The 12,778-nt window shown below is 45.1% G+C and overlaps 2 protein-coding genes across 2 annotated transcripts; one reads left to right on the plus strand and one right to left on the minus strand.

Annotated features, from left to right (window-relative positions):
* The first annotated feature begins 2,568 nt into the window (after window positions 1-2,568).
* LOC139838972 (uncharacterized) lies at window positions 2,569-3,767 on the plus strand. Its single transcript, XM_071828990.1, has one exon. It carries the CDS (start codon window positions 2,569-2,571, stop codon window positions 3,763-3,765), a length of 1,197 nt encoding a protein of 398 aa, XP_071685091.1. The 3' UTR covers window positions 3,766-3,767.
* A 17-nt stretch (window positions 3,768-3,784) lies between these two features.
* LOC127292744 (mitotic checkpoint protein BUB3.3) lies at window positions 3,785-10,413 on the minus strand. The gene is made up of 9 exons (XM_051322198.2): window positions 9,936-10,413; window positions 9,534-9,664; window positions 7,125-7,207; window positions 6,519-6,773; window positions 6,196-6,268; window positions 5,758-5,838; window positions 5,600-5,678; window positions 4,912-5,012; window positions 3,785-4,142 (listed from the first exon to the last, which is right to left on the minus strand). The coding sequence occupies exons 1-9, from the start codon at window positions 10,029-10,031 to the stop codon at window positions 4,073-4,075; spliced, it is 969 nt and encodes a 322-aa protein (XP_051178158.1). The 5' UTR covers window positions 10,032-10,413; the 3' UTR covers window positions 3,785-4,072.
* Window positions 10,414-12,778: the final 2,365 nt, after the last annotated feature.

The following is a 12,778-nucleotide window of genomic DNA, read 5'->3' on the forward strand; positions in this document are numbered from 1 at the left end:
CCTTGAAGACACTCATCCAATCAATTTCTTGTAGGATCCCACACACATAAACAGCTTGAGCGATTGAGTTCCATTCACACCATGGTGGTTGCAGACCATGAATCTTCATACAAGTCTCTTACATCACTGCCACAGGGTCTGGATCATCATCCCAAGCCTTTACCTTAACCCAAACACCAGGCTTTGTCAAACCAAACCTAGGGTATCCAATAACTTGATCTACTGGGACATGTGGGGGGGATTTAACCAGATATGACCACTTTGTAAGCTCTCTGATGTGCCAGTGCCAGTTTGTCCTATAGATGCCAGCAAATTATTTAGCCAATTCAGCATTTGTGATATTACCTTCCTCAATCAGCACCAAGCCACAATTCTTGGTAGTAGCCACAGGGTTCACTACCACATCAGGGATCTCTATGTGAAAGAACCCTAAACCATTAGAAGCACTACCTATGTACTTAGCAACCCGAGGTGGCCTTTTGATGACAGGACACTCCTCCACAGGATGGTTGGTAGCCTTGCATATGAAGCAGAAGGATTTCTTGTCACAGGACTGCTTGAAATGCCTAGGTTCTCCACATCCTAAGCATATAGTGTCAACATAAGATATCTGATTTGGTATCACATGTGCAGCTTCACCACTCGCACCTCCTTTCTTCTTCTGCATTTGTTTAGGCATCCCACCTTTTGCTCTAGCAGCACTATCCCCATCTGGGTTCTGGTTGTTCTAAGGAGATTCTTCAGCATTTGGAGCTATCCACTGGTTGGATTGATGCCCAAACTATTGAGGAGGGAATTGGGGGTAGGCGCCCTAGAAAGCCCAAGGAGGAGGCATTCCTCCAGGAACAAAACCATAGGGTTGTGGAGGAAAAGGGAAACCTCCTTGGTTCTGCTAAAATTATTGGAATTGATGTTGTTGTTGTTGTTGTTGTGGATTCTACTGGAATTTTTTGTTGTGCTGCTGCCGATTCCAGTTGTCTCCTCTTCCTCCCCTAGACCCTCTCCCTCTGTTCCTACCACCATGGCCACGATTTGCCATGGCCACTTCTTCAAGCTCTAGTTCTATGAACTCTGCTTCCTCAGCCCCCAAATAGCATAGTCATGGTCTATCTGGTGGTAATGGCGGCGGCGGAGGAGGGCTACGAACCCTAGCAACAACCTGAGGTTTTATATGTGCCACCTCCCTCGGAGCTGGCTTGTACAGATGCTGAGGAATATGCCACAGCTGTTCAAAAAGAAGCTCCACATCCTTATGCTCCATGCCCACGACTGGTCCAGGGTACCCACGAACCCTTGACTCGGCCCGCGACGCCATGGAAAAGCACCTGTCACCCACCACCACCACTTCGACACTTTTCTTCCCGCCAAAACCATGGACAGCAGCTCCTACTAGGCTTATGAGACCGCGAGTTCTTCCACTGAGGCCTCCATCAGCAGTGCATGTTGGTGAAGGATTAACAACGCCGATGCGGTCTTCAGATCCTGGACTGAGAGCCCTGAGGGATGAGGCCGCTGGTTCCACTACGGCGGTAGCTGCGCTTGTGCTCTCTGCACCGCTAGTGAAAATGGGGACAAGGCTCGCTTCGGACGCCCACTCCGCCTCGACAGCCTCCGGCTTCCCTCCAACAGACTCTGCGCCGTGTCCTGGAGCTCCAGATCCCGCTGGATGACATCCTGCATCTTGGCAGTCTTCGGACCAGGCTTCCGCCCCTGAATCAGCGCCTGCAGCACCATGATCACCATCGCAGCTGTCCTCGATTTCGGCTTCGCTTGGCCCGTCGATCCCCGCCGCAGCGTCGAGGTAGCCGAGCTCGGGATCAACGGCGATTGGCCCAAAAGAGCCGACGCAAAAGCTGAAGCCTCCGCGCCGAGACGATGAAGTTGCTCCATCCTCGGGCTCCTCACTGCGCGTCGTTCTCGACCTCTCCATTTTCGATCCAGGTTCCGCACCCGCAGCGCCTTCGTGAGGTCCCATCTCCTCCTCCCCACCTCCGGCACCACGCTCCGCCCAACACGATCACCCCCCACCTCCTGTCCCTCCTTATCCGCGCAGATCGCCAGCGTCAGCCTTCGATTTGCCCTGGATTTCGGTACGAACCTAGCTATCGGTGGTGAGCTCGAAGTGGACGAGTTTGGTGTTGGACTGGAGGCAAGTGGCAAGGGGAGATGCTCGCGCGACGCGTGGAGGAACACTCCCCTCCACCCTGGCCCGTCATGGACGCGGATCGAGGTGATCCCGCCATGAACAATACCTCGGGTCGGGCTCGGGGCGGAATCGCCTAGAAATCGCGAGAGCCGCGACATCAAAATAATGCTGTTTCTGTTGTCCTGATGGGCTAGATTTCCAGAATTTTCCCAACCAAAATGTTACTTTGCCCCAGCGCAATATATGGAAAGAATCAAACTTCGGGCCCAGCGCAATATATGGAAAGAATCAACAAGGATAGAGGTTGTTTCATTATCTCGGATTGCTTGCTTGAGATTTCCTAAATAAATAAAGGTTCCGATCGAGCAGCAACGTCCCAGCTTTCCGCGGAAATCGTTGATCTGATCGTGCGCGCGCGGGGCATGGCTGCTAAGAGACGACGAAGCTGCATGGATGATCTGCTGGAGGAGGTCCTCCAGGAGGTCTTCTCCCGCGTGGGCAACGTCAAAGACCTCTTCAGATTGGCCGTGACATGCCGACGGTGGCTGCGCCGCTTCACCGACGCGGCCTTCCTCCGCGGGCTGTGGGGCGCGGGGCACCGCGCGCGCCTCCTCGGCTTCTTCTTCCAGCAGCAGACGGGCTGCCAAGGGACCTCTGTCTTCGAGCCAACCTTCCTGCCGGCGCCAGGGTCGCCGCTCCATGCCATCGCCTCCTTCAACGACGGCAACTTCAACAACGCCAAGCCCCTAGCAGTGCGCCGCGGCATCGTCCTGATGCAGCTCACCGCCCGCACCGTGGGGACCTGCCTCTTCGGCCTCTGCAACCCTATCACCGGCGAACGCCACGTTCTCCCGCCTCTCCGGTGCTCCGGCGGCGTCCTGTACAGCTGCTATGCCATCATCACAGCCGCCGATAGCGATCTCGATGGGAAGCCGTCGTCCGGGCGCTTCGCCTTCTCGCAGCTGCTCCTCACCATCCTAACCACGAATTATAAAGTAAACCTCCACTCCTACTCCGCCGCCTCGCGCAGCTGGAGCGCGCACGCCATGTGTCGGGACAAACTCACCCCCCTCTCGCTCGTGGGCGAGACGTCCGCGACCGTTCACCGGGGCGCCGCCCACTGGCTGTGGCTTAACCATGATGAAAACCTGCTGTACAAACTCAGCACGGAGGTGGGCAAACACCCATGCGTCCTCTCCTTCACAAAGCTCCCGCAGCTCCGCGTCGGGGGCTCGCCGCTCCTCTGCGTCAACGGAGATGGCCAACTCTCCATCGCCTGCCTGTATCCCATGCACCTGACTGTTTGGACCCAGCACGGAGAAGACGCGGCGTGGCTCCGCACTGCTGCGCTCAGACTTCCAATACCAGCAGCGCCCAACACACTACTCGAGAAGTGGCCCTGCTTCAACGGGGGATCGATGCTCTTGGTGCACAGGAGCAGCGCCATCTCCGTCCTCGATCTGGACAAGAAGGTGGTGGAAAAGATCATGGACCATGGCTTGCTGCCCATATTCAGCAATATAATGGATCATACGAGCGCTCTGGCGTACAAGATGGACTTGGTGGAGTTCTTTCTGCTACACCTTGGTGGTCTATGCAGTGGTCGTCCTATAGAGTAGTTACACAAATAACAAAGACTGGAAAAAAATAGATCCCTTAGTTGGGTCGCTTGGGAAAAAATAGAGTAGTTACACAAATAGGTTATTTATCTTTAATAAATCTCCTAACCATGTGCGCAACCCAAGTTTCTGTTGGGGAGCTGTGCCATTCAAATGGTGCTAACCTATGTAACAACAACAATGCCTAGACATACAAGAAATTACAACACTCTATCCAGCTCAATAAGGTTAGTGAAAAAAAAATAGAATCTAATGCTAGGGGCATGTTTAGTTCCATTAGTTGTACAAGATTGGTAGATACTCGCTTCTAGTATGGAGGCTTTCCTTCGGAGTTCCGCAATGTTTCAATATATATCTGGTGCCCATCCACCTCTATCCTGAAGAAACGGAAATATGAAGTGAACTGATTAGCGAAAGGGCCTTAAGGATCAACTTTTTGATCGAACGAGGAAAAACCGTGATCATAGAAGTATGAAATCAAATGCCATGCCACTTCGTGAATCAAAACCATATTAGAGAGAAGTGAAAATGATAAAGCTTCTCCTTGCTTGTACAAATTCTGTCCATTGCAAGGGCGCATGTAGTAATCCACCGTAAACACGACATCAATGAATCAATAAATAAAGACACATTCGCGTAGCTACGATGTTGATCTGACAAATAACAATAGCAACCAAGAATAATTTTGTATGGAACGGACAGCAGTACCAAGACAGATACATAGCAACTATATGCATAGATTGATCAAAGTGCAGAGAACCCAGGGTGGTAACAATATAGCAAAAGAGAGGAAGTGTTCCGTTAACGAGATAGCAAGACCTATGTTTAGAGTAATTTTTCAGGTTGCAAACAAGTTCAATAAAGGGCGACGCAACAATTTTTGCAGGAACAAATGGACAAGTGCACACTGCACATCAAGCCTGAAAGTGCAAACATATCTATATCTCGTCCATGCAAATTTCATAGGTATAGTTTTTTCCATGCATATTCAGATATAGGTGAAGGCATGTGAATATGTCAATTATTTCAGCAGCAGTAGTTCAATGGTAGTTGTCGGTTGTCGTGCCTTACAAACTTCATGATGAATCTAATGTTACCAATGATAAAAAAAGCAATAAGAATAGTTGCGATTTGGTAAACACTCACACTCTTTCTGCTCCTTGATGAGAACAGTTTGAAGCAACTGCTAAAAGTTGACCGCTATGGTTATACGCCATAGACACCACACTGCCCGAATAGCTAGGAAACTGCAGGGGTAAAATGATTATACTTTCAAGTTATGAATTGAAGAGCCAAAATGAAAGTACAGTACGTAATAGTAAAATCACAATGAAAAAAAAACTATCGCAAACAGGGCCCAAAACTCTACTTTTATGTTAAGTTGTTCATGGCAGCAGCAATCATGTAGCATGTACAATCTTAAGTCCAGAAGTTAAGCAAGTAAGCACTAATAAATAAGATTTCTGAACCAGATGTTTCTTTATAATAGTATATGAGAAACAACCCACCTCCTTCGGTTTGCAGAATATTATGTTTTGTAATGGTAGTTTTACATTTGTGTAACATGTGTCTGATGTGTATGTAATATGTGAAATGGTCTTTTACAACTGTTCCATCAGAAAATATATACGGAGTACTAATAGCCTAATAGGCATGCTACTCCACGACAATTACTTAGCTGATAGACAGTATTTAGCAGGAGGGCCTATGATAAGATGCTACACTTTCAAGAGACATGACACGTTTAGTGAGTTCGCCACCCCATGAAACTACTTCCTTTCAGATCAAGCAGTCTATAATCAAGATGTAATTTTTAGGAAGAAGCAGCTATTACCTCAAGCAGCTTCTTTTTTGATAGAGCGTCCCAGACAATGGCATATCCTTCATTATCTCCAGTAACAAAAGCTTCCTTGCTGCCAACCGGAGCAAATAAATATAGTTTCACTTTGACAAGCACTGTAGTAGAAAAATGTACTCATTTAAAGAACATACAGTGGATGAACTGCTATACTGTTTATGGGAACCAAACTGGATGTTCCATCTCCTGATCTTGGATGACATCGAAAAGTATATCTGCAAAAGCACAAGTATCTGAATAAATTACAGAGATCATTGGTAGTTTAGGTGCATCTACTTTGTTCTAGGACCCAGATTGGTTCCTCTACTTTAAAAATGCCATTTTGCTCGACAGTTGGCCTTTTCCTAACTAATCTACTCTAGCAAGAGATTATGTGTAACATAAATACATCATCAACAATTTTGGCATAATTATTAGTCTTGTTGATTAGGATTTGGTTACATTTTGCATGAACACAATATAAATACTTCCACAAGTAACAAGAGAAACCTATAATATCAACTATGAATTGTACATCATCCCCATGCAATAAACTGGGTAAAGAAGAGCAGAAAGGAAGTACCAAAACTAACCCCTTATCATTGTCTACTCCATGGTCAAAATACTTCAATGCAACAGTTCCGTCCATAGAGCCAGCCGCATAACCTAAGAAAAAGTGTGTATCCATTAATCAGATATCAAAAATATCTTTAGTTCAAAAGTAGCTAGTTAGATCAGCAAATAGCGCTCATTCAGGTCCTTAAGAAGTCAATAGAGTGTATAGATCAACAGGCAATCGCCATGTAATCATTTCAAATTAAACTGGATGAATTAAACTCAAACATCGGCTCCTTTTAAGATTTCGCTTTGAACAGATACATCTAGCAACTCCTAAAGAGAAGTGAAATGTGCATACCCTTCAACTGTTCAGAAGAATGAAGGCATCGTATATGATGCTTCAAAGGGGAATCTTTTGCCTTAATCGGTCCTGTTAGATTCCTCATGTCATACCAGTAAACATCTCTCTCAACTGCAACTAATATATACATGCCACAGACTGAAAGTGATCCCACCACTGACTCTAACACTAAAGTGTTGTTAGGGTTTACACTTCTTGCGTTTGTGTCCCAGAAAAATAACTTCTTGTCAAGGCTACAAGTAATTAGTTGACCTGAAAAGAACATAGCACTTACTATTAGCAAATACAATCTCCAATACGTGACTGAATACATTAAGAAGCAATGTTGGTTGTTTCAATTTATGAAAAACTCAGTACATAGATATTTGATATCAATCAGTCATGGTACAGTTGACAACTACAAACTATGATATCAAACTAAAACAACCCCTCACTCCGATCCCAGTGCTGCAGTTTGAATTGGGTTAAGAAAACTTAGGTTTGTAAAATAATTTTCTATTCAGTAAATGACAATACAATACACACTGTTTTATAAAGGTATCTGATGCTCCAGGGAAAACATACAAGAAATCAGACAGGAGATCATTTTGTATTGTCACTTACCAGTCGTCTGGGAGAACTCAGTGCTAACAACCACATCGTCATGCAGGCCCACTGTATCTTGAGCGCCTGAATGCAAATCATACCTGGAGATATTCCCAACAGCATAAATACTATGGCATGAAGCTCCCATATAAGATGGAGAAACCAGTAATAAGACATTGTTTGTTAGTGTAGCATGTTGAACGGCAGTGACCGAGGCACACCAAACTTTCCTAATTTGATTTGATGTGTACATTATAGTGTTATAATGCAGAAATATTGTAGTAGTAAAAGCCAAAGCAATTTATCTGTTTGGGTTTGCTGGATTGTAAAATTTTACTTCTGAATTTCCTGTAAGAGGTGAGTGTTGGAGTCGAAGTTGGTGGTTTTGAGACTTGACTTGGGGAAAGGGCTGAGGGTTGTTTTGAACTCTGTTGGTTATCAGTTCATGTTGATGAAACAGGTCATCAGCCCGTGCATCTGCTTAATTTGCACGGGCTAGTTTTGGAGGACAACCATTCTAAAAACAATGGTTTGGTAACAACATGAACATGCAACTGCACGCCGTACACGTACATGTAAGAATTTGAAATGTAGGAAAAGCATGTTACTTACACATCCTCAATATATCACTATTAGAAAACAGAATCTTTTAAAAATAAAAATAAAAGCATGTTTTTTTAGTAATTGGCATAAACATCATGTTATGGTCTATCCAGCGAGAGGCATAATGAAGCACTACTGCAGTATAGCAAATGCGACTCCACCTTTTATCAATACATATATCTTACAAGCTGGAATCTATGTGTTGAACCTATACATATTATTCTTTCCTTAATAGATACTACCTCCGATTCAAGGAATAAGGCGTCCTCGTTTTACGTGCTTTTCGTTTGACTAAGAATTATTTCAAATATATAAAGATTGTTTGTATGAAATTAACATCATTAGAAAGTGTCTTTCAATACGAATCCAACGATGCTAATTACATATAATATAACCAAGATTTTGTTGCTCAATTTTTATGGTCAAAGTTCGCCTTGGAATACGCGTGCGCCTTATTCCTTGGGACGGAGGTAGTATAAGCATATACTAACAATAGGTGTCTCAACTTTATCTCAATACGGATGTATCTCTAACTAAAATGTATCTAGATACATCCTCATCTAGACAAAAGTGAGACACTTATTTTTAGACGGAGGGAGTACATACAATCGAATATATGACACCTCAACCATTACATGACATAAGCAGGTGGTTTTTTTGTTTATTAACTTAACATGGGAATATCTGACTATGTTCATGTGGCCAAACAGATGATGTATTGGAGATAGAGAAGTGATCGTTTCATATTCTGAACACTAAGTGTATATCCATAAAACAGAAGGAATTCAACCGGGATTCATTATATTTAACACCTTGGTGAAATTAAATATGTCTAATTGGATGGACTAGACCCTCCAATTCCACTGTTTGCTCTAAACTCTTTCTCTTTTTTCTACCTACAGTTAGCATGCAGCAGGGCATCTTTAGAACTCTACAGATGAACTCACTGTTCCGTGTGGTTTCATGCAAAGCATCCTTAGCAACCAGATAGTTGTGGGGAATTCTTAACAACTTTTCATATGCCGAAATGTCAATTCTCATGTGGGCACGGTACACAGTTGCTGAACATTGTTAATAAGCTGCAGTAGAGAGAGGCTAAGCCTGTTTTTGACAAACAAGATTACATTTATTGTTTCTATGATAGGCAAGACACAATTTTGAAATTTCTTTTCCTGAATATTACCCAAACAGATAGATAAAAAAGAAAATAACATAAAAGTGACTCAAGCAAACGTAATGCCAAGAAGGTGAAATGTGATTACATCCTTCAATTTTTTTTCATTTTCTTGTAAATGAAAAAATATGATTACATTTGCTTTTTCTAATCTTTTCCACTTTACATGTATACTTCTATGCTCTGTTTAGGATTTTTCAAACTGATTATAGTTTCAAATACAATAGACAGATATACGTCAACTAATTATAACTTCATAATTGTTTTAGGTTTAAAAAAACTATTGCAAAGGCGAATAAGATAATTCCCTGTTTGGCATGTTTCAAAGCTAATTGTAGTTATGTAGATTCCTCATGCCCATGTACTAGTATACGGATATGACAAAAGGAATTCAACTGGGCTTCATTAAATCTAACACATGCCCAGCTGTGCTATGTAGATTCCCCATGCCTATCAGATAATTTATATGATGCCTTGTTTTAGCATGTTTCAAAGCTAATTGCAGTTATGTATCGAAAAAAAGTTATGTATATTCCTCATGCCCATGTACTAGTATACGGATGTGACAGAAAAAATTCAATTTGGCTTCATTAAATCTAACACATGCCCAGTTAGTGGTGGCAATGCAGATTCCCCATGCCTAATTTTACCTCACTATGGATCCATCCGAAGCGCCGGCGAACGCCACAAACTCGTCCTTGAAGCAGCAGTCCAGAAGCGCCGCCTCCGAATTTGCTTCCAGCCGTAGCGTGGAGGCGTTCGCGTCGTACAGCCGCAGCCCCTGCAGAACAAAATCCCGTGCGGGAACCCTATGAGGCATCTCCTTGGCAAAGATAAACCGCCCTACTTTCAAATCAACTAAATGGATCCAAAGGGAAACCAAGCTGAGATAAATTGCAAATGATTTAAAGCGAATCTCCCCTGGAAATGGTCCAGAAAGCACACGCTAAGCAAACTGCCGCCGTCCTCGAACCCAGACAAACCACACGTAGAGGCAGGCTACAGAAAATGGCGAAGCCGACGGAGATAATAAGAGGGGAGAGAGATCTCACCGAATCCCAGGAGGAGACCATGAGGTTGTTAGAGGACGGCGCGAATCGAACCCTGGAGACGGCGCCGGCGCCAGCCGCCAGCCCCCGCCTCCCCATCGAGCGGCCTTCGCAAGTAGGAGCGAGGAGTCGCTGGAGGGAGGGTTTGGGTCTTTTGTAGTTTTCCGGTGCGCTACCGAGAAGCTGGCGGCGCCGCCGCTTCTTGCCGCTACCGTCCGCCGAGCAGCTTGTCGCGGCGTCCCTCGACAGTGGAAGGCGGGTAGGCGCGGCGGAGAACGCGGAGAAGCTGCGCCGCCGCTGGCCTCGGTGCGTCCCTCGAGCAGGGGTGGAGGCGACGGAGGAGGCGGAGCTAGGTTTACCTCGGAGAGGTTGGGGATGAACGCAGCTGGGGAATGGGATGAGCGGGCGCCGGCGCCGGCGCGCCGGGGTGAGAGTTCTTTTTTATCCTTCTTTAGGAATTGCTCAATTTGATGCAATGCCAGTTTGCCACGAGTAGTTGGTATTGGGCTTAGCAATCTGCAAAGTATGAACTGTCGAGCAAGGTAAGGTAAAGCGATTTTTCAGTACATGGCTACTCCCAACCTGATTAGAACAGTTCTTAATTTGATTATATCTCTCTCTGATTCATATTAGTTGATGCTAATATATATGTATCTACACATATTTTAGTTATAGATACATCTAATTTAACGTCAAGTAATATGGATCGGATGGAGTAGTTTTTTTAAGTTACATGGTGTTCGTGTGCCTGCATCCTTTATGTGCGAAATATTTATCCAATTTTTCTGAAAGACATATATATACGTTTTGGTCCTCCACAGTGAAGTGGGATAAGCAGCACCAGGTGCTGGGTCGTATTTCCCCAAGGTAGGTAACAAACCATTGGTAGTCTTCCTTCCATAGAGACTTGTGGAGGTAGAAAACATGATTCGGCCGGGTTATTGGGATCAACAAATTCAGGTGGCTGCTGATAGTAAACAACCTTATCGAGTGTGTCATTGAGAAACACATTCTTGACATCAAACCCACGGAGGAGCCAAGAACTAGAGACGACCATGGTGAAGACAAGGTGAATGGTAGCAGGCTTAACGATTGGACTAAAAGTCTCATCATAGTCAATGCCGGGGCGTTGAGAAGATCCATTTTCTAGTGACGACGTTGGCGCGAGAAGGGCAAGGGACAAGCAACTAGGTGTTGCTGTCGATGAGGGCCTGGTGCTCGACCGCCATAGTGGCTCGCCAAAGAGGATCCTGCATAGCCTGGCGAAAGGTGGTGGGCATCAGAGATACCGATGTAGAGACAGATGACAGATTTAGTTTGTCATGGCGTATCATGGACCAAATGTTGTTTACCTTCACTAGCACCTCATGTAGACAACCACAGTCGTCGACAAACGCCCAAGATGAAGACAACATCTCCTTTTAAACTTTACAGCTATAGCTTATCTTCCCACATGCTACATTGTCCTGTAGCTTAGCCTTTTGCTATATCTATCTAGTCTCTCCTCTAAGAGGGAATCGGTCTAGGGTTTATTCCCCCATAGCCGCCAGTGTTCTGGTTGGCAAGAAGGCACATTTGTAATAGCTAATTTCCTCTTAAGGTAGACCCTAAATTCGTGCATATTCATGTGTGTGATTTGAGTGATATCCATATGATCGAGTGAGTGAGAGGCCAAGGCCTAACAGGGCGACGAACCACAAGCCCAGTATGCGTGGTCCTGTGAGTCGTACGACCACGTCCTCAATGTCGATGATGATGGGGCCGTGCAAGGTGGATGTAGACTCGGCACCCTGCCACGGAGTCGGTGCAGCATGACGTGGGGCCACGTAGGCTCCTCTGCCGCGGTAGAGAAACGAGGTGTAGAAGCCTAGCGAGGGGCACATCAGCGTGGCGTAGTGTCGTGATTGCAGGATCCTTCCGCGGGCAAGGACCCGCATCAACACGTGACGCAAAACGGTACGGACCAGGGGCCAATCGAAGAGGAAGTCCGGTGGAGTTGTCGTGGCTGCATGCTGAAATAGAAATACAGTCTCATCGAAAACAACATGTCGTGAGGTTAGTACTTTGCCCGAGGATGGATTGTACACGATGGTTTGACGGAGAGCCAAGAAACACACACACGTAACAGAACGGGGACTGAGTTTGTGCGCAGTAATGGATGAGATATTTTGGTAACATAGACATCCAAAGACATTAAGTCTGTCATATGATGGAGAACGACCGTGAAGATGTGTGTATGGTATGAGAGACTGAGTCTCTCAATTTGGACATCTATTAAGAAGATATGTGGAGGTGCCAAGAGCCTCCACCTAGAAATGAGCAGGTAAATGACATTGACGGTGCGGATAACATCTTCATCCTTGCCATTTTATTGGGAAGTATAAGTACACGATAAATAGAGTGTAGTACCGTGTTTGGAGAGAAAAGTATCAACTGTGGAGTTGAGGAACTCAGTTCCATTGTCAGTCTATATGGAGTGTATGGGGACGCTAAATTGTGTGGGAGCATAAGGGAGAAAAATTCTCTAAGACAACGGAAGCACATGATTTTTTTTAGTGAAAATGACCAATAAATGTGGGAATACCCATCACAAGATAATAGCAAAAATCAGATGCGCTAATAATAATTGGGATTGTCCATAAATCACAATGTATCAAATCAAACACGGCGCTAGAGGGTGAAGTAGAAGAACTAAACTGCAATCAAACATGTTTGTCAAGTTGACACGCATGGCAAACAGAGGGAGGCAGCTTATTACACTTGATAAAAGATAAATGTTGAAGTGTCGACATCGCATCATGACCGGGATGACCAAGAAGTTGACGCCACGGTTCAGTGGAGTTGGC

The sequence above is a fragment of the Lolium perenne genome, chromosome 4 (genome assembly GCF_019359855.2).
Source record: "Lolium perenne isolate Kyuss_39 chromosome 4, Kyuss_2.0, whole genome shotgun sequence".
In the NCBI taxonomy this organism is placed as follows: Eukaryota; Viridiplantae; Streptophyta; class Magnoliopsida; order Poales; family Poaceae; genus Lolium; species Lolium perenne.